Raw genomic sequence first — 21,889 nt, forward strand, 5'->3', positions numbered from 1 at the left:
GGCCATGTGAACTGGCTGGTTCTTCTCTCAGTGCCTCTCTAGCAACAGCCTGACGGCATAGATTGCATCAGTAGTCCCGCTTCCTCTAACAAATCCACACTGATTGGGGCTAATAAAGACGATCTTCCGGAGACCGGTGTCGATTACACACTCAAATATCTTCATGGCGTGGCAGAGCAGGCGGATTAGGCGGTAAATGGTGCATTTGCCGACATCACCTTTGCCTTTCCAGATCGGGACTGTAACACTGGCAGCCCATGCTGAGGGAGTGGCACCCTTGTCGATGATCTTGTTGAACAGTCGAGTGAGGACTTCAACACCTCGGTGTCCAAGTAGCTTCCACGCTTTAGCGGGAATGCCATCGGGTCCGGGGGCCTTTCCAATTTTTCATCTTTTTGATAGAAAGCTCGACCTCAGCAGGGCTGATCGGCGGTACCGGCCCAGAAACTATTCATTACTTGACCAATGTCCAGGGTCAAGCGATGGCGAGCTTTCGCACTGCCTTCTGCCACTGTCTTCTTTGCTTTCGACTTTAGTCATTGGTACGCTTGCCAGTCGTCGGCCGCCCGCGAGACACGCCACAACTTAAACGCGGCCTTCTTCGCCTTCGTGGCTTCTTGGACTTCGTCGGTCCACCACTAGACCTGTTTGTTGATGAATCGTCGTTCTGGCTTAGTCACACCTAGGCACTCTCCTGCCGCGTCGCGGATCGTCTTGGTCACATTTGCCCAGAGTGTTTAGACAGGCTGGCCATCGTCAGTGGCAGCAATGTGAGTGTGGAGTGTGGCAGCCAGTTGTTCTCTTAGCAGGTAGGTGCCACCACTTGATCTTCTCAGGGCCGGTAAGTCGGGCATGGGATCGAAGGCCGAGGTTCAGCCGGAGGTCGAAGGTTAGTAGCCGGTGTTGGAAGGCGATGGTCTCAGATGGAATCACCTTGGCATCCATGACGAGCTTGAAGTCGTGCCGTCGTATAAGCCAATAGTCAATCTGGGTCGAACGTCCGCCACTGGTGTGAGTGGCAAGATGGGAGTCACGTTTCTTAAAAAACGTGTTGGCGACGACCAGATCGTGGGCCTCTGTGCAATCGAGAATTTGGCCACCCTCTTTATTTCCCATAGCCTTGTCTACCGTGTATCTGCTCATACCCATCTCGCGAAGCCCCGACATGTCTGTTGAGGTCGCCGCCAATCAGGAGATGCTCATTGATGTTGATTGATCGAAGGTGATCGTCGAACTGGTGCCAGAATTCCTCCTTTTCAGCATCAGTACACCCGATCTGGGGGGCATAGCAGGAGACCACCCTCAGGATCACCGACCCGGTGTCGATCTTAATTGACATGAGGCGATCCGAGATGCGGCTAACCTCAACTACGTTGTCACGCAGCTTCTTACTAATGATGATCGCTACTCCGTTTCGGTTGTTTGCTACTCCATAGTAGTAGAGCTTATACCCTTCTCCTATGTCTCTCGCCTTAGTGCCTTTCCATTTTGTTTCTTGTATGCAGGCGATATCGACATGCCGGGTTCTCAATGAATCAGCCAGTTCGCGGGTTTTTCTAGTAAGCGTGCCGATGTTAAGGGTCGCAAGTCGTAGATATTGGACTAGCTTCTTCAGCCTGCCCCATCCTTGAGCAGGTAGCCCTTGTCCACTTTTCACCTCGTTCGGACGGGGACTGCGCGTGTCGCTTCTGGGGGAAGCCCTAACATTTGGATCCAAGTGTCGTTGAGGCATTGCATTTTTGTTGCGACAGGAAACAGTTTCGATCAGCCGACGTGTCGCACCGTCTGTCACTGACTGCCCTCACCGTTGGCCCGATCAAATAAATTGTCGGTCGGCACCTCAAGGAGGTGGTGATGGGATTTTGCCGGCCCGTTAAACATAGTTCAGAATAACAGTACAAAAACCCAACAATCTATTGTCACATTAAAAGATAAAAAAGTTAGGCCCCTATTGTTATGGAACAGACAAGACAGAGCAGGTTACTTCTGGTATGAAACGAAGTCTCAGCTTTCAAATTTTGTCATTTTTTATGAAATTCAAACAATAAATCTTTAATGTGTCATGTCGGATCGCTGTATTGCCTGTATTGATCATCTCCTCCTCTATACTAGTTATAGCATGAAATAAACGTGAATGAACATCAGAAGGTATCTTGTTTCAACACGGAAAGCATCAATACACACCATTTTTCAAGTTTAAATCCACCAATGTTAATCTACTCTCCTGTCTGGTTTGTTTGTCAGACAATATTTGGCAGATTCTGCATTATGATTGGTCAGATCGCCTGTCAATCAAACTCTCACCGAAGGGTCAATTTGAACAATAATAGTGGCCTATGAAATGTTTTTTTTTTTTGTTTTTTTTTTACAAAAATGTTGTGATTTAACATTTACAGACACTAGACAAAATTGTAGGTTGATTAAGTATACTGACCTACTTTTGATTTATTCATCCTAAATTTACCAAATTCTGTTATATTCCACTTTATACTGTAAATTTCATTTTTCATTTTTATGACTGCGATACCGATATGGTGGCCGATATATCGTGCATCCCTAAATTATATCTGCCTCCTAAGGCCTGCTCTACCTCACTGATGTTTCAAATATCCAAATTAAAATGAGATGTTTTTGCATATATGTTTATGAACTGATATTTACATATAGTTTATTTGTTCTTTTCAGGAATGGAGAGGTTTCACCATCAGACCTGAAGGGTGAGTCAGTGTGTTCACAAACCCTACTCAAACCTGACCAGTCTGATTATATTAACCCTGCAAAGCCTGACATGTGACATAATAGACCGAAGGGTCAATTTTAACAATAATAGTGGCCTATGAAATGTTTTTTTTTTTTGTTTTTTTTTTACAAAAATGTTGTGATTTAACATTTACAGACACTAGACAAAATTGTAGGTTGATTAAGTATACTGACCTACTTTTGATTTATTCATCCTAAATTTACCAAATTCTGTTATATTCCACTTTATACTGTAAATTTCATTTTTCATTTTTATGACTGGATTCTGTGAATCCGTCCGTGAGTTCCACATCACAGTAATCACAGGGCTCTAATAAGGAATAATGGCACCTACTTTGATCTGACACTCTTAAAAATAAGCTGTGAATTTGCGTTATTGGTTCTCAACCATGTGTTACTCTACTGATGCTGATGAACGCTGTACTAAAATAGACTGACAGCAGAGATGTTTTCTCAAATGTGATGGGTTCATGTGTTCATGTGTTTGTGGAGAAGCGGTGAGGGTCAGGTGTCATGTTACAGGATCACATGACGGCATGAACTACTGCATTACAGGCCAATGACACGACAAGACCACTCCTGTTTAATCAACAGTGCTCTTCTGTATAAATACACAACAGCAGCAGCATCCCTTATTATAATGTGTATGGCCAGTAAAATGGTATATGTATCCCTTACAGGTTTATACATATATAATAACAAAAAAACATTAATAATTCACAACATGTAGTCGCTTGTTTCATTGAGCACTTGACAATAGGTTGTCATTACAATAGTAAAATCTGTCAGATTGTCACATTGACAGGACATGAGTGCACTGTTGTGTACATTTCCATAATTAATTATTAGTACATTTCACAAATATAACATCAAGTGAAGGCCTTGATACATGAGTCTTTTGTTGTTCATACAATATGAAGAACATGGAATAAAAAAACAACTCAAAACTTATTCAAAGGCCCAAACTGAGCAAAAATATGCAATTTCAAAACACAATGCAATGCAATCCAGTGCTGATTGAGAGATAAAGAAATAAAGGCTCCTCAGAAGATGTGAGATGTTCTGGAGGCTTCTTGTTTCATTGAGCACTTGACAATAGGTTGTCATTACAATAGTAAAATCTGTCAGATTGTCACATTGACAGGACATGAGTGCACTGTTGTGTACATTTCCATAATTAATTATTAGTACATTTCACAAATATAACATCAAGTGAAGGCCAAGATTGTAACTTTTCATTGGTAGCAATTTTGAATTTTCTTTCTTTTCTTGTCAAATAGGAAGTTCTGTATGAATTATATTAGGGATGCACCGATATGAAAATTTTGGCCGATACCAATAACCGATAATTCTTTATTTTTGAAAGCCGATAACCGATATGTTGGATGATAAATATATATCCAAATGTTTATATACTTTTTCAGAGCCTGATTACAAAAAAGGTGTCATCATTAAAAGCCACATCCCAAACACTTCAACATAAGCAGCCTAGTTTGAACGGTGTACGTTTTAAAAAGAATTTTACTCTCCCATTACCAAATTTAGTCATAAAAAAGTCTTACAAATAAATAAAATAATGCATAAATAATGCAAACAAGTCACTTGACATCATTACACGTGTAAAGAATCAAAATGAATGCGCCACAGATCAATAAAACGGAATAGCCTCTGCACGGACAATAATTAAATGATTTTAATTACTAAACCATATTGTTGATGAAAATAATAAGAGAAAAATACAAGTGGTTGTTATTATTAATAATGTATCAATGATTTTGAAAAAGTAACAAATTAATACCACTGTTTTAAATAGCAGCCGTTTGAGCTGCGCGTGCTGAAGCTGAAGAGCTGAATGAACACGGTAAACTGAAGCGTTTTTCTGGCAGCTTATTTAACTCAAGGAAATGCATCCTGAGATTAATATTAATACAACATAACATAATACTACAACTTATATATGTACAAAATGACGCAGTTATTGCGTGCTCTAGTCAGAATGTGTGATCCTGTTGTGGATGCGCTCTTCCCATAACAACGCGCTGAAACACAGCAACTAAACCCAAAGAATTCACAACGTTTTATTATAATAATGTTCTCATTAGAATGTTATATACACGACATTCCCAATCATAGTTATTAATGTTGTGCACTGCTGTTTGAGCTGCGTGCGCTGAGCTAAAGATATAATAAGTATTATATATATATAATACTTATTATTATTATATATTATTATTATTATTACTATATATTATTTTACTTTAAGGAACAAAAATGTTATTTTTCTGTGGATTTAGTTTTACTTAATTATAATAGTTCATCATACACAGAAGCAAGGTTTGGTGCTGAAAGTGTTAGGTAACTGTATATATTAGGCTTTGTTCAGATTACCAGCAAAAATCTGATTTTGTATATCCAGATTTTATACAGATGGGCTTTTGAAAAAGCAAAAAAAAAAAAAAAAACATTTGATGATTTTTTTCTGATTTTTTTCCCTTCAAACATTTGAAGGTGTTTGAAATGCGATTCCAATCAGATTTTTACAGATCTGTCTCAATCTGGATGCTCTGCTGCTCAAATCAGAAATCCTGCTGTCTTCTGAATCAGTCTTAACACAACACATAACAATAACATCAAGACTGGTAACAGAAGTGCTGGATGTGTTCATACAGTATTCAAACAAAGTCTTAGAGGCGACTTATTCAAGTGGTTCTCCAATATTAAGGTGTTGTATTTAGTTTACACAAAGTAGAGGAGACTCCAGAACTGTCAACATACTCAGATCAGACACAGAGAGAAATGAGTTTATGTTAAAACCAAAATGTGTCAGTAGCCCACTGACACCAATGTAACACTTTCTAATGAACCAGTACAATTAAGTCTTGGTGAGGTTTCACCATGGAGGCGCTGTATGAGAGATCAGTGTGACTCTGTATCTGCAGTGACAGACGGGGTTTCCCAGAGCGTCTGAATGCAGTAAATGTTCAGTGGGACAGATCAGTGCCTTTAATGTTTATAGATGAATGAAGGTGAGGCTGCTGATTAAACCCTAACCTGCCTTTAATGTTTGACATGTGCCTTTCATTGTTTGAATTACATTATTTGACTGTAATACCAGAGCTCTTTACTCACCATCAAACCATGCAGCATATCACTGAGCAGTCTGATTAAGATAAAAAAATACCAAATTACAGCACTAAAGCTGCCTTTATACATTGTATTAGGTGGCACATGGAGAACTGCAAAAGCAAATCAAGAGCAACTCTATATACAAGTCAAAACACTAAAAGTAACACTAGAGTCAGGAGGACACACACACACACACACACACACACACACACACACACAGAATGCTATCATTACAAAAGGAAACAGGAAGACCAGACTCAATAATAAGAGTCCCAGAACCAACAAAACAGAAAAACAGTGACCTCCAGTGGTCACAAAAGGACCAGAGCACCTAATGTACAATCAGTGTGATTTCTGGTTAATTTTTGTTGTTTTTAATTAAATATTATCTTCCGAATGAATCAGGTGAGCTTTAAAGGGTGAGGTTATGAGTTCATGAACCCTTCATAACCCTGTCGTGTTTTCTGTTTAACAGATCTTCCTGCTGAAAGTTCTCACAGCAGTGCAGGTGCGTGAATTCATTTGAAAGCCATGTCTGCGGTTTGATTTAATAAGGCACGAATGGTTGAGTAGAATATGAAGAATTAACAGACTGTAAATATTCCATCTAGATGAAGTTATCATTCCCTACATGACAGATTCCACAGACTGGCATCAGCATTTTTCATAACGTCATAACAAATGTGTGAATCTGTTGTTCCCTCCAACAAAAGACAAGTAACACACAAATGATAACATGAAAACATGGCTGTTTAGGATGGAACAATGACCGCTTGGGTTTAATAAGAGCTCCACTCTTTGTGCAGCAGTGATTGTGTAATCGTGAAGCACAGCAGTCAGGAGGAACGTCACACATATATCATGGTAGTGACAAGACACGATCCGTGCATGACTCTATGGAAGAGCAATGGTAAAGTTTAATAAGAGAAAATACGAGGGCCGTAGAGTCATTAGAATTTTGAAAAGTTTTCTGTATCAAACTGGGCTTTTACACACTTTGCAGATGTTACCATTATTAATAAAAGTACATGTTCAGACTCAGTGCTTTACTGCTAAATATTAATTTCCAATAGAGAAACTGTCATGTTACTAGTAAATTAATATTTATTATAATGTACATTTTGACCCAGAGAGGATTTTCCTAAAAGTGCTAGTTAATGTTATTGCATTAGACTAAAATTTACTGACTTTCTTTTCTTTTCTTCTTTTGATAATCTTTGTACTTTCTTGTGGGATTTTTTCCTACTTTGTTACACTCATGGTGTTCCTTGTCAAAAATGACCAGTCTACAAAAACAGTGCTTATACATTTCTTGTTATGCTATATTGTTTACAAATATTGGTAATTCCCTCAGATTTTGAGAGAATATTTCCAAATTATCTACATTTTCTTTCACTCAGAAACTGCGGTGCATGAGCTCAGCTCAGATCAGCCAGTTCCAAACAGAAATACTGCTGATTGAAAACAAGTTGATAAAAAGATAGAATCCAAGATTTGGTGATAATACAGCATAATGGCAGATTTACAAGCATTGTCTGGCACTCACAAGCCGATTAGACCAAATTAGCTGAAGATTTTCAGCACAGGGATAGAGTAAGAGTTAGAGATAGAGATAGAGATCTGTCATCTGCTCACTCTAAAACATGTATGATTTGTGTTTTGAGAGGAGCTGTTGGGTAAAATGTCCAGGCTGCTGTCAAACCTCATTTACACTTACAACTTTTCAACTAGTGTTCCTTTTGCCAGCTGTTTTTTTTTTATTAAGTTGGCTTGAGAAAGATGATCTACTATTTAAACTTATTATTATTCTTCTGAGCCAAAATGTAAACACTATCTCCTCCTAGAGCTTTAAAGCTATAACCACCAAACTCGGCCCAGACCTTCAGACTGGTCTGACCCGGTGTGCCATATATTTTCTAATTGATCCAGCTTACAGTTTTCATAAACCAGACTATCAAAACCACCTAAAATCCCATAGACTTTCATTGACTTTCACTTTTATACAATAAGACTTATGGTGTATTTAAGCTGTCTATTGCTATAGCAAAGCTTAACAACTTCCTACTGAAAAACAAAACAAAAAAAACGTTAAAAAGCTGGCTTTAAAGTGGTTTTGGCCACTTTTTTAGCAGGTCAGGCTGGTCTTAGCTGTTTTTTTTTACTGAATAAACTGGTTTTAGCTGGATTAGCATTTAAACATGCTAACCATGCTAGAAATGTGCTATCAACAAGCTAATAATGTTAACAAAATGCTAGTACCATGCTAATCATGCTAGAAACGTGCTAGCAAACGTGCTAGTAACATGTTTACAACATGCTAGTAACGTGTTAATCAGGCTAGAAACATGCTAGCAAAATGCTAGTAACTTGCTAATTATGGTAACAACATATTAGTAACATGCTAACAATGTTAAAAACGGGCTAATAACTTGTTAATCATGCTAACAAAATGCTAACACCATCTATCTATCTATCTATCTATCTATCCGTCTGTCCGTCCGTCTGTCCGTCCGTCCGTCTATCTTATATTGCCTTCAAGACACTAAAACTTTAAACTGTAGAACTACTTAAAGCTATTACAATGTTTTCAACCTTTCTGGCCTGGGTTTTTCAAGCCAACTTTAAAGTTTGACATCAAACTTTACTCATCTAGTTTAGTCTTAGTCTTAGTCTTGTTTGAAAGGTCTTTGTTAGTTTTTATCATATTTAGTCAGCCTATGCCATTTTTTTTTCTTTTCTTTTTTTTAATTTAGTGGAGTTGTAGTTGACTAAAATTCTAGGAATTTTAGACTAGTTTTAGTCAATACATAAACTCATATTTTAGTCATGCTGCGTAATAGTGAAACTGATCAAATCACAATTACCGATCATGATTGTTGTCATTGCATTAGAGTTATTGCACTTTCACCTTTAAAACACAAATCAAGAGAATGCCAACTCTTCAGACCTCATCTAGTTTCCTGATTTATTACATTTTCATAAATGAACACGTCACTCTCTACATTATGAAAACTGGTCAAACTCCAATAATTCCAAAGTATATTCAGTGATTTATGGCAGTGTTTCTTCCTCAAAGAAACAGGCCTGATCTGATATGAATGTGCATGTGTTTGTTCAGATAACTCATCAACTGAGGAGAGCTCGGAGGAAGAGGAAGCCCCTGAGGAGGAAGAGGAAAGAGATTCAGGTTCAGATTTGATCACTTCTGGTGAACTAGAAAACACGCTGATGCTTTTTACACTTTCATCTCCTTATAATCTACTAAAATATTAGTATCTTTCAGTTTTACTTGGCATGTTTTTGTCGTATGTCTAAACGAACAATCGCTTCTATGTTGTAAACAGAAGAAGGCTAACATACAGTACGCCATTAAACACCTTTCCATAACAATCACAATAACAAGATTTTAAGATCTTTCAGGGGTCCTGTAGGTCGATCCTCTTGATCTTGAGTGAAGGATGAACCATAATAATAAATGATCCTATATTTCCAGACTCCGGCACGAAACCCAGAGCAGAGAATCTCACTGGTAATGACCCTCCTCTCATGTGTGCTGTGTTTAGATCATGAGCAGATGTCATGAATCTGTGTTTCTCTCCCATAAAGCCTCAGACGAGCCGCTTGAGTCCTGCTGTGAGAAGTGCAGAGCTCTGAAGGTCAGCCTCTGAACACTGAACGCTCTTAGCTTCATGGCACTTTACAAAACATACAGTGCAGTAATCAATCAATAATTCAACAGTGGATATCTGTAAATATCAACCTTAAATAGTATTTCTAAGAAGTTCCCTGTAATACAGACGTTCTGCGGGTCTTAACATGTCCTTAAAAAGCTCTTAAATCACAGCAGAAAGTCTTCAGCTCTTAAAGTCATGGCAATAAATAAAAAATACATTGATAAAAAACAAATAAATTAAAAATGAACCTCTAACAGTGTTCTAATGTTCTCTATTCTTTTTCTGTTCTATCTACTCGTTTTCTTTTTATTTATTATTAAAAACTCATGCTATGTGTACCGTGTTAGGCTACCCGAGACTTGTCACAGCTCTTTTGTTGATTTTGATTGCTTCTTTATTTGTAAGTTGCTTTAGATAAAAGCGTCTGCTAAATGACTAAACGTAAAAGTAAATAAATGTTGCATGCATTGCTAAAAATAAGTATCTTCCTCAGTATTTTGGCTGGTTTTCCAGTACAAATATCTAAACATCCTTTAATCAAGATACATTTTCTTACTCAATTCTAGTCTAATTTTCTTTGCTTGGTCTTAAATTTACCATCTGTAATATTGTGACTTTGAGCACAAGGCTACTAAACCCTGTGGCCTCTCTGAAGACATTATTTTACTATTATTCTACACTCAGAATATGACGCAAACCTGCAATAATTAAATGTTAAACAACACAAATATAATTTATGTATTTAATCCCATTCTATTTGCTTCTGACCTTCGATGACCCAGTTCAACCGTACTAATAAGCACAAATTACTCTAGACACACATTTGTGTGTCTTTTTTTATTGCTGAAGTGTTCTTCTGCATTCTACTGTTCGGACGTACATTTACTTTCCCTTCAGCCTGAGGCTTATTCATTTCACTTTTGGTGTGAAAGGCTTTTATATTTGCCAAAAATAGAACTTTTTTATTTTAAAAACAAACAAGCAAGCCCTGTCCAGATTTAAAAAGTAACGCAAAAGTAACGTAACGCATTACTTTCCATAAAAGGTAAATAAGTAACGTAATTAGTTACTTTTTGAAGGAAGTAACGCAATATTGTAATGCATTACTTTTAAAAGTAACTTTCCCCAACACTGGTGGTGTATCTATATACCAATATATCATAATATATATATCAGTGGTTCTCAAGAAGTATGTACAATATTGTTGTAGCTTAAGATTTTAAGAAGGCATATGAACTGCTGCTGATGAATGTAATGCTGACACAGTGCTGTTTTTCCCTCACAGAATCCCAAATTCGAGCTCGTCACCCCTAGGAAAATGTCTAGAGATCGGCTGCAGTAGGTTCTGGTTCTCCGTACTGTACTTACTGTATGTCTCGTCTGACTCACAGCAGATGTGTCCCTCGCTTTATGACTCTCTTTTTCTAAATGACCAGTGCTGCAGTCTAAACTCGACTACTGTAAAATCCGTCTCTGCACTGGCAGCTTTAGAAGAATCCCAGGTGTAATGTGAGAATTGTCAAATGTGTCACTGAAACATTTCTGTTGCGTGGTATTATTTCCCAGTGATTAATATGTCAAGAAAGCCAGGGTTCAAATGCCACACATGAATTGGTAAACCTTTGAATAACTATAGTTTGAGGTAGTTTTTTTTTATGTTTTTGAAAGAAGCCTCTTCTGTTCACAGAGGCTGCATTTATTTGATCAAAAACACGAATATTGTGAAATATAATTACAATTTAAAATTGCTGTTTATTTTTTAAACTGTAATTTATTGCTGTGATCAAAGCTGAATTTTCAGCTTCATCAGTGTCACATGATCCTTCAGAAATCATTCTGATTATTATCAACGTTTTTCTCCAAAAACAACATACACTACATGGCCAAAAGTATTGGGACACCCCCTTCTAATGCACAGGTTTGACTAATTTAGTAATTTCAATGAGTATGAATCTGAATGTTTAAGCATATAATGATGATATTCCAGGGAATTGTGTGCTTCTAATTTTATAGCAGCGGTTTGGACAGGACCCTTTTCTATTCTAACACAACAACGCCTCTGTGTATAAGGCAGGGTTCAGAAAGAAAGGATTGATTGAGTCAGTGTGGAAGAACTTGACTGGTCTGCTGTGACTTTAAATGCAGATCTTGAGCCAAAAACTCATCAGCAAACACCAGTGACTTGTACATATGGCTACAGTCATTTTAGGCACTTCCAGAACTGTTGCAACAGAGATGGAAATACAACTTTTAAATACATGAATTATGTTTCTATCTTTGTTGCCAAGTGCCTTTTTCTGCTCTTAAGAAGGGGGTATCCCAATACTTTTAGCGTATATATGCTAGTGTTGAAGAACTGAGAAGTAATTAGTGATCATTACAGCTCAAGAGTTAAATAATAGCTGATATTCTCTGACTAAATGGAACTTTGATAGAGGGTAAGTGTTGTGATAAGTGTATAGGCTGGTGACTAAGACTCTTTACGAGGTTGGACTCTTCTGTAGGCTGCAGCTGGATGCGGAGGGTGTGTATGAGTGTTCAGACACGGGGCTGGTGTTCGAGGTCTCTCAGAGCGTCAAGATCACCTACTGTGTTCTCTCCTGGAGCACGTTTAGCACCTACTTGACTGGATCCTGGAAATTTGCTGGTCCCATTTTTGACGTGGACTGCGATCCGTCTATTCTCAAATCCGTCCAGTTCCCGCACTCACTGTGTCTAGCAGGTACAGAGATTTCATAAAGTTTTCACAATGGGGTTTTCGGTTTCCCCCAAAGAATAAGTGCCCATTTGAGGGTTTTGACACGATGGCAAACGTTCAGATTTTTTGAGAACTGCAAGTAGGAAGTGTGCTTATTTTCTTTTCTTGCTCTTCTTTCTGCTCGCTCTCTTGCCGTCGTCGTCGTCTTCCCTTCGCTCTCAGCAGATAAAGACAACGAGGTGAAGTTCAGCGTGCTGCATGTGAAGAACAGGCGTGCTCTGATCGAGCCCTCGGCCGATCACTCCGGCAGTCACGTCAGGTGGAACGTGTCGTCTCTTTCGCCCGTGGGTCCGATTGTTCAGACGTCTAAATCAGCAGAGCATCATGGGGTTGTGCAGGTGTTCAAGGAGGTGGGCCATGAGAACTCCTTCTCCTTCAGAGTTTACTTGGCTGGAAACAACTGCTCTGACATCAAGGTGAGGAAACACATCAAACGGTTTAATGTCAACAAAAATCCTTCTGCTTTCAGAGAAATGACACGGTTTTTACACAGCACTGCTGACGGGTCTTATTCTCGGTAACGCTGCTAATGTGACCTTCTGGTAATCTGCTATGTTTAGATTGGGTTTCAGGGTGAAGCTCGATGTGCCGTCTCCTCAGGGACACTAAGTGTTAACATCACTGTGACATCAGAGCAGTTTCGGTTCTGCGTGTCTGCCACTCTTGGTGATTATTGCTCTGCTCGTGAGTGTGTGATGTTTGATGCTCGATTGTGTGGGTGTCATCATCTACTAAATGCCTAGAAGCTTTAAAATACCTCAGCATCATGCTTTCACTATTCACAGTAGCTGAGACCTTCCATGACTAGGCAAGATGAGTTTGTTTCTTCATCAGGTTTGTAGAAATGTAGCATTGCATCAGTGTCTCAGCAGTGGATGCTCTGCAGTGAATGGGTGCCGTCAGAATGAGAGTCCAAACAGCTGATAAAAACATCACAATAATCCACAAGTAATCCACAGCACTCCAGTCCATCAGTTAACATCTGGAGAAGACAAAAGCTGAAACTAATCCAGCATTAAGACGTTTTTAACTAGAATACGAGTCCATAATCCATAATAACTCTTCCTCCAGTGTAAAAGTGTTCTGGTGTGAATCAGGAGAGAAATCTGCACAGATCAAGCAGCGTTTAAACAGTCCAAAACAGATGGACTTGTTTCAGCTTTTGTCAGCTTTTCTCCAGATGTTAAGTGATGGACTGGAGTGCTGTGGATTATTGTGATGTTTTTATCAGCTGTTTAGACTCTCATTCTGACGGCACCCATTCACTGCAGAGCATCCATTGCTGAGACACTGATGCAATGCTACATTTCTCCAAATCTGATGAAGAAACAAACTCATCCTGATCTCAGATGACCTGAGGATGAACACATTTTCAGCTAATTTAAATTTTTTGGTGAACTATTCCTTTAACAAGTAGTGAACGGAGATGCTTAGCCTTTAAAATGGTTGATCGTTAAACATCATTTGTGAGCTATATGAGAGTTGCTTATCCAAATGTTGTCACTTTCCAGGTGTCACAATTTTAAAGAGGGCCCATTTCTAATATGTAAAAAACCATGTGGAAACCAGTCAACTGAAGTCATTTGGCTCTTTCATCTTTCATCTTCAAATGGATTCTATCGTGAGAAGTGCTCTACTCAAAGAATGACCTTTGTTGCATTGTGGCCAAAAAAAAATTAAAAATGTACATCAGAAATTACAGCCCCTGACGCAAAGCCACATTTTCTGGTTAGGTACTCACCAATGTGACACAGGCCAAAACTGTTGAATGAAGCAGATGTGCATGATAAATGTCATCTATTAACATTGGCTCATCGTCTGATGTTCCACAACAGTTTGTGGGCTGCTTATCTTTGGACAGGGGCTCGTCTTCGCCTTCTGCTGTGGGTTTAATCGTCACATTCTCATGTGAAATGACTTCCTGTGGTCTGCACACCACAGAGCGGTTTCAGCGCAGCGTAATTCACGCTGTCAGAGAGGCGATCTCAGTTTCAGTCAAAAAAACTCACAGAATGCTTCTAAAGACCTTCGTTGGGCCAAAAATGCAAATTGTTATCATGTACAGTGCTTACCCTCATGTCCTTCCAAATGAATATGACTTAGTTTCTTCTAAGAATGCCCTGGCCTCTTCTGTGCATTTAATCAAAGGGGACTGGGTCTGTCAAGCCCAAAATAACAAAAAAGCACCAGAAAGTATCATGCAAAGTTGCCTTATTTAAACTTTGGTCGGCCCTAGTCTGATTTTAGAGGCCTGTGTCGCAAAGACGGTGTAGTTTTACTAACATAAAACCATTTTACTAAATTCCTAGTAAGATGGATGAGTGTATTAATATGATTTAAAAATAGTAAACCACCCAGCTGGTAGAACGTCATGAGAAAACATCTTCTCATAAACAACCTTCCAAAATAAATGAAAAATAACATTTGTGAGCCTGGAGCACAAAAGCAGTGTTAAGTCGCTGGGGTATATTTGTAGCAATAGCCAACAATACATTGTATGGGTCAAAATTATACATTTTTCTTTTATGCCAAAAATCATTAGGATATTAAGTAAAGATCATGTTCCATGAAGATATTTAGTAAATTTCCTACCGTAAATATATCAAAACTTAATGTTTGATTAGTAATATGCATTGCTAAGAACTTCATTTGGACAACTTTAAAGATGATTTTCTCAATATTTAGATTTTTTTGCTCCCTCAGATTCCAGATTTTCAAATAGTTGTATCTCAGACAAATATTGTTCTATCCTAACAAACCATACATCAATGGAAAGATTATTTATTTATGATGTATAAATCTAAATTAAAAAATATTGACACTTAAGACACTTAAGGTTTTGTGCTCCAGGGTCACATATAAAACAACTGGAATTATATTATGCCACATCTGTTGGTGTTTAATATTTTAGTTGTACTTACACAGATTTTTGTTTAATTGGACAGCAACAAAATATTGATTAAAACAATGTTTTATTTTCAATAAAAAGCATTGCATTGCACATTTATGTGCACATACTTGACCAATAGAAAAATCAAGGTCAAAATTCGAATTCATAGATGGATTGTTTTAAATCAGCTTCACAGAAATAAACGGGAAAAGAACAATATGAATGTTGCAAAATTCATCAATTCCAGCTGTACAACAGCTCTACAGACGACAATAGTGGCATTATTAAACTCCGTTCAGTTCAATAACGCTGTCAGAGAAGTCACGGAAAGGATTGTAGTTCTGCTTAAAACAGGTGGAATTTGTTTGGTTTTGTCCAAATCGAACTGATCCTGAACCCTGAGTTAGTTTAGCGTGACAATACTTGACGAGACTCTGCTAGAGGTTCTTCAGAATTACAGCTGATGCCATGTTCTGCAGGACATCAGGAGGGCCGTTCGACGGGCGAACAACTGCAAGAACAACAAGAGGTACATACAAGTAGACAAGCCGCCCACATGCATGCTGGAGGAGAACAGGAGGTACCGTCTCATCAGCGAGCCCATGGGTCACATCACACCGGAGGTACTGCAGACGCAGACGAGATCACAGCTCACTCGCTCAGCTGTGAGTTTATCACATGTGTGTGTGTCTGCAGGACATGCTCTTCTCTCCTGTCATCGTGGAGGTGAAGGGATACTTCGAGGTCTTCTTTGAGGAGAATCCTCCCTTCAAACTGTCCTTGACAGATGCTGACTCGGGTCATACCGTATGGACAGCTACCATCAGAGAGGGTACGGCTCAGTCAACACAAACACGAGCCGCTCCTTTGCCTTGGTGCCAAAAATGTCTTTTTTAATAACTTTATTTGAAATGTTTCATCTAAACATTCAAGAAATCCTATTTTCCAACCACCAGCCTGAAGTAACTGGCCTATAACTGACAAAAATAGGAGCAAATGTTCCCTTCAGATTAGTACTTAACAAATGTTTTTTAAAACCCTGTCACCCAAAGCTTGATATTATTTCAACCCTCTGACAGTATGTTTAAAATGAATACACTTGAGTACGCAACTGAGTAAAGTCTGAAAACTAATATGTAGACGTAATGAAATAATGCTGAATACTTTAGGAGAACGATTATCTAAACGATTATTTCTTCGCGTCTTCCTCAAATATGATGTCAGAAAATCAAGCCATTATTTTGAAAGTGGGAGATCAAAAAATAACAGGGTTGAAAAATACAGAAAAAAATCTGTATTTGCTGAGAAAAAACTATTGTATTATACATTAAACCTAACTAAATATGTCTGTAATATTTCAACAGTTTAAGGACCGATTCTCACTATTAACTAGTTGCTTATTAGCATGCATATGACTAGCATATTGGCTGTTTATTAGTACTTATAAAGCACATATTAATGCCTTATTCTGCATGACCGCAGTTTAGACCCCTTAATCCTCCCCATACCTAACCTTAACAACTACTTTACTGACTATTAATAAGCATCAAATTAGTAGTGTATTGAGGCAGAAGTCATAGTTAATAGATAGTTAATAGTGAGAACTGGTCCCCAAACTCTAATTCTGTCATACAATTCGGTTTCCTGTTAGTTTGTAACAGTAAGACATGGAGACACAGTTTCCTGAGAATGACCTGTGTTTGTAAAGAACAATAGATGTAATTATAAATCTTTTACAGGAGACTGTGTACATCATCTAGATGAAAACCCCAGAAAACCATCAAAAGGTATGTGGTGCGTCTCTGTCCTCAATACAGTGCTGCGGGGATGACGTGTTTTTGTAGGCCAAAACCCAGAAACCAGTTGCATTTCAGCACTTCCAGTTGCTTGAAGTAAATGTGCTTTTTTTGTTGTTGTTGAATGCCTAAAATAAGGCATATAACTCAAGATATTTTCATGTTTTATTCTGTCATAAAATACATCAATAAAACTGCCATGGGATTTCTGTAAAACTTTTATTCATCTTCAAACTCATCTACTCACTAGTCGCTTTCACATTCAATAAAGACATTTTTTAAAATAAAAACGGAAAACGTTGAAGCATAATGGTGGCAATGTTGAAGTCATATGACTCTAGTGTAGTACGTTTATATCCAAGGATTAGCTTTTCACTTCTGACGATTGTATTTAGGCTTCAAAATTCACAGTTAAGATCTTCATGATGAACAAAATGTGTAAGAATTAGGGATGGAACGATTACCGGTTTGATGATAAATCATGATAAAATTCCCCACGGTTAGTATTACCATTTCATATATTAATTATCATTAAAACCGTATTAGATTATCATGATTTGAACAACTCAGGATAAATAAATGCTATCCAGCATAAAGCAGAGATTTAAGTAACAGCACAGCACACAGAGTAGCCTAGTTTCGTTTTGTGTGAAAACATGGCGGAAAGCTGTGAGGTTTTAAACGAGTGCTAAGGCAATTATACAAATGAATATATGAATGAATTAATTACTGTATATGAATGTACCTCTGAAGATTCTGACTGTCTTCAGAAAAGATTGGATGGCATTTTGTTTTCACCTTCGCTCCATGTAATAGCTAATAAACTAGTGTTCTTTACGGGAAACAGCTGTAATTCTGCTGCTGCATCAGCGCCACCTGCTGTCAGAGAGTGGATTTACAGAGACTCACATTCACATTCAGTCTGTGTGCAGTTTCTGTCTGGACAAAAACAGACCGGATTTACATGCCCTGCTGTCATTTATGACCGGTTGATGAAAAACAAGCTTATGTGGATTCTGCACATTTAAACAATTCAGATAACATATCTAGAATTATTTATGAAGCATGATAAAATACATATAATCATTTATTAATCAATTATCATTTTGACTTAACTCTTTTCTTTATTTAAAGGCTGAAGAGGTTTACCATTTTATGAAACTTTTTCAAAGTTTTATTTGAACATTTCGTACATGTTATTAGATAAACTGTTGTCAGTCATGTTGTCATTTACAATCCGGACATCATTGGTAATGTTATTGTTTTAGTGTTAAAAAAAAAAAAGTCATTTTATTTCTTGTTTGTTGATTTTAAATACACAGCTTGGTGAAATTATTAATGTGTCAGCACTTTTTGAACATTTCCAGCACATTTTAACAATACCGTGATAATACCGATAACTGTGATCATTTTGGTCATTATAAGTGTGATAAGAAATTTTCATACCGATACATCACTAGTAAGAATCATAAATTTGTGTTGCTCACAGAGCTTGCAATAATCCAGTGGAAAAATCCTACTGGGTTTATGTTGAGGGAACCAGAGTGATGTGAACTTATGGGTTTGTCTACAAAAATGCATCATCACTTCAGCGCTCTATTCATCACATTGTCAGGATATTCAGGAATGATGGGTGTTTTGTGGTCTCGCCGTCTACAGGCAGAAAGAGACCGAGCAGCACATCAGAGGAAGAGCTCTGTCACAAACACAGTAAGAAAGCGCGCGGCATTGACGTGGCCGGTAAGTTTATGATAGCCTCATTACAGTATTTATCCTGATTGTGTGTTGACTGGAGTGCTGGTGTGTGTTCAGACTGTAACGTGACGGCCGCGGCTCCGGACCTGACGGACCAGCAGCTGATGCAGGTGGCCAAACGCATGGGGAGGGAGTGGAAGGTCGTGGCCATCAGCTGTCTGGGCCTCAGCAAGCAGGACCTGGAGGAGATGGAGGCCGCCGAGGAGAGCGTGACCATGCTGAAGTTCAACATGCTGGAGCGCTGGAGACGACGACAGCCCAAGGGAAAAGCGGGAATTCAGGATCTCCACAAGTGTTTGAAGGACAACGATGATGTGCCGAATGAGGTCATTGCTGTTCTGGACGGTGAGTCTGGACGGGATCTGGTGTGTTTCAGTGTGTATCCTCAAGCGGGAGGGATGGCCTGGGCTCAGTGTAACAGATTAAAAAGCCTTCGAGGTGTGTCTGTTCTTAGAGGTCGACCGATATATCGGTCGATATTAGGAATGTTTTAATGATCAGCAGCAGCCGATACATTTTTGTTTGGTTGGTAAGAGTCGGAAGCAGGACTTTTATTTTTAATTTATTTATCTGTGTGATATCAACCATTAGCCACTCTATACGGTTGACCAATATATTGCCAAGGCCGATATACTGGCCGATATTAGGCATTTTTTAATTATCTGCATCGACTGATAAGTTTTTCTGTTTGGCCAGGACTTTTATTTTGACAGAATCAAGAGGTTTCCAATTGAATAAATCTGTTTATTTTACAGATTTATTTTCATCAAGGTTGCTTTTTTTCATATTTGATCATTTTCAGATTGATTTGTAATTTGTACGTATATAATATGAATATAAATTTCATTTCAGCAATTGTTATGCATGTGTTGGCGTATGATATTAGCATCGGACATCAAGAAAGTCTATATCGATCAACCACTATTCTTTTTTACGTGACTTGTTGATGACGAGGCTCATGGAGCGAGATGCTGAAAAACAATGATATGTGCATCTAAAGCAGATGTCCGACAGAGTCCAACAGATCAAACGCAGCACAGGGATGCAGAAGTCCTTTAGGAGGACAGTTCTGAGAATCAAGGCCACATCTTCAGACATGTGACGTTCAATCAGGTGATGCCTGTGATTTTGGCAATCATTCCTGTTTAATGCAAGACACTACCGTTGGTTTCTTTTTCATGCACTGGTCAATTTTGCTTCTGTATCATGTCTTCGTTCAAGCTAGTGGAAAGAAAACATCAAAAATACACATTTAAGTGTTTATTTTATTGTGCTTTATCTATTTGCATCTGTAGATTTCAATTCCAGTCCATATCTATAAAGAGCTTTTTACATACAGCAAACAGTTTTTTCCTCTCTGTATTCTGAAGAGATTTACTAAGAGGTTTGTTTATATATCATTCACACTGATTTATACAATATGTTGATGATGTATTGTTTTCTGTCTGTTGACAGTATTTCCTGATTTATGGTTTAAATCCCGAAATCCCCTTTAGAAAAACATTTAATGCTAATATTTCAGTAAAATCATATTGGAAACTTTAAACCTGGCTTCATCTAGTTTTAAGATTTCTGTTCTGGAATTTTTTTGCAGATTAACGTGTATTGACATAATGCTTCACTTTCACGTTAAACCATAACATTTTAGAACTTGTAATTGTTTAGAACTTGCAAAACAGCTGTTTTAATGTACTGTAATTAATGAACTGGTTAAGTATGGTGATATTTATTCACTTGTAGTGTCTTGCTTGAAACACATTTATGCGTCCTCTGTGCAGCATGAAAATGTTTGTAATGTCTTTGTGAAGTGGCTTGATTTAGGATGGGACATACTGATTGCCCCTATTTAATATGAGACATTTCTGTAATAACAGTGATCATTTGTGGTAAGTCTGATAATGTGTGGTTTGAAAAGCTAGTGATTTGTTGGTTCATGCCAGCGGTGTTGTCTGCCGTTCTCCTCGTCAGCACAGGGCTTCTGTTTCAGTACAGCGTATGCTTGTTTAATCATACACATTCACACGGAAACATTTGTGTGTCTTGTCTTTTTCCAGAGATGCTACAAAATAATTCCGCTACATGAGCTTCAGCTGACCGATCGTCAGAAATCATTTGAACCACTGATAGAGAGCGATGAAGACGTGCTGAAAGAGAAGTCCTGAGGTTTGTGCTCGTACTGGAACCTGGAGCTTTCAGGAAGAACTTCAGGAGAACTGTAGATACTCTTAGTGCATCTGGTACATTTTGTATGTAGCTCTTTGTACATTTTTAGAGATTGTACATATTTGAATGTCTTTGTAAGGATTGTAAGTAGAGCTCAGTTTGTTTTGTTGAATTATGAGCCGTGATCATCTGCATTGGTTTTTCAGGAACAGGGTTGATATTTTGATCTCAGGTGCTGTCATTCTCTCACGGTTATGGACTGATGTTTTAGTAGCGTATGATATCATGATATTCACGCTCCGTCCGCACGAGTGACCATCACTGTTCACAGGGACACAGAGCTCTTGTCTTGTGACACTGGTTCAGAATATTTCAGCAAACGGCTGCATTAGTTTCTCGGTCTTATGAAATGTTTGTTGGGTAAATCCGCACCTCTCACGCCCCTCTCAGGGGAATCGCTATTCTGGAGGAATTTGACCTGTCTTTAAATGAATAAACCATGAAAATGGTCTTTAGGAGCTTTATTTCAGACGGTTTCTCTCCATATGATGCTTGCCAAACGCCTCGTGTTCATCTGCTGACCTCGGGACATGTGATGTGGAGACCGCTGGTGTTCTTCTGCTCATCCTTCAGTCAGAATGAACTCTGACACTGCTTTATGAAGCTCTGATTCTTCATGCGCTCACATGCTTCATCACAGCTGACTCTTAACATTGACGGATAATCTCTCCTGCTTCCCAGTCATCACATCACATGATGTGTGAACGTGGACGCTCATGATAATGTTCTGACGTCATAAACCAGAGCATTTCAGCACAAGTTACTTTTGCAGTTTAGCTTCAATAAACCTGTGATGACACTCTACTTTAAGAGTCCATATTCATGCGGTAGTTAAGCGTGAACACACCAGTAATTAAACTAACTGAACATACATTAAGGGTATACTTATATCTAATGAAACATTTGA

The 21,889-nt window shown here is 38.3% G+C and overlaps 1 protein-coding gene and 1 pseudogene across 1 annotated transcript; one reads left to right on the top strand and one right to left on the bottom strand.

Moving 5' to 3' along the window:
- Positions 1-756: 756 nt before the first annotated feature.
- Positions 757-1,732, bottom strand: LOC107702997 (craniofacial development protein 2-like; annotated as a pseudogene).
- Positions 1,733-1,956: 224 nt separating this feature from the next.
- LOC107702998 (uncharacterized) lies at positions 1,957-21,826 on the top strand. The gene is made up of 15 exons (XM_016505486.1): positions 1,957-1,979; positions 2,686-2,717; positions 6,362-6,394; positions 9,005-9,073; positions 9,380-9,415; positions 9,493-9,542; positions 10,846-10,898; positions 12,065-12,282; positions 12,481-12,734; positions 15,688-15,831; positions 15,905-16,040; positions 16,948-16,995; positions 18,664-18,744; positions 18,817-19,104; positions 20,814-21,826. The coding sequence occupies exons 1-15, from the start codon at positions 1,957-1,959 to the stop codon at positions 20,840-20,842; spliced, it is 1,494 nt and encodes a 497-aa protein (XP_016360972.1). The 3' UTR covers positions 20,843-21,826.
- Positions 21,827-21,889: the final 63 nt, after the last annotated feature.

This window comes from Sinocyclocheilus anshuiensis, unplaced genomic scaffold, assembly GCF_001515605.1.
Source record: "Sinocyclocheilus anshuiensis isolate Anshui unplaced genomic scaffold, SAMN03320099.WGS_v1.1 scaffold482, whole genome shotgun sequence".
Taxonomy (NCBI): domain Eukaryota; kingdom Metazoa; phylum Chordata; class Actinopteri; order Cypriniformes; family Cyprinidae; genus Sinocyclocheilus; species Sinocyclocheilus anshuiensis.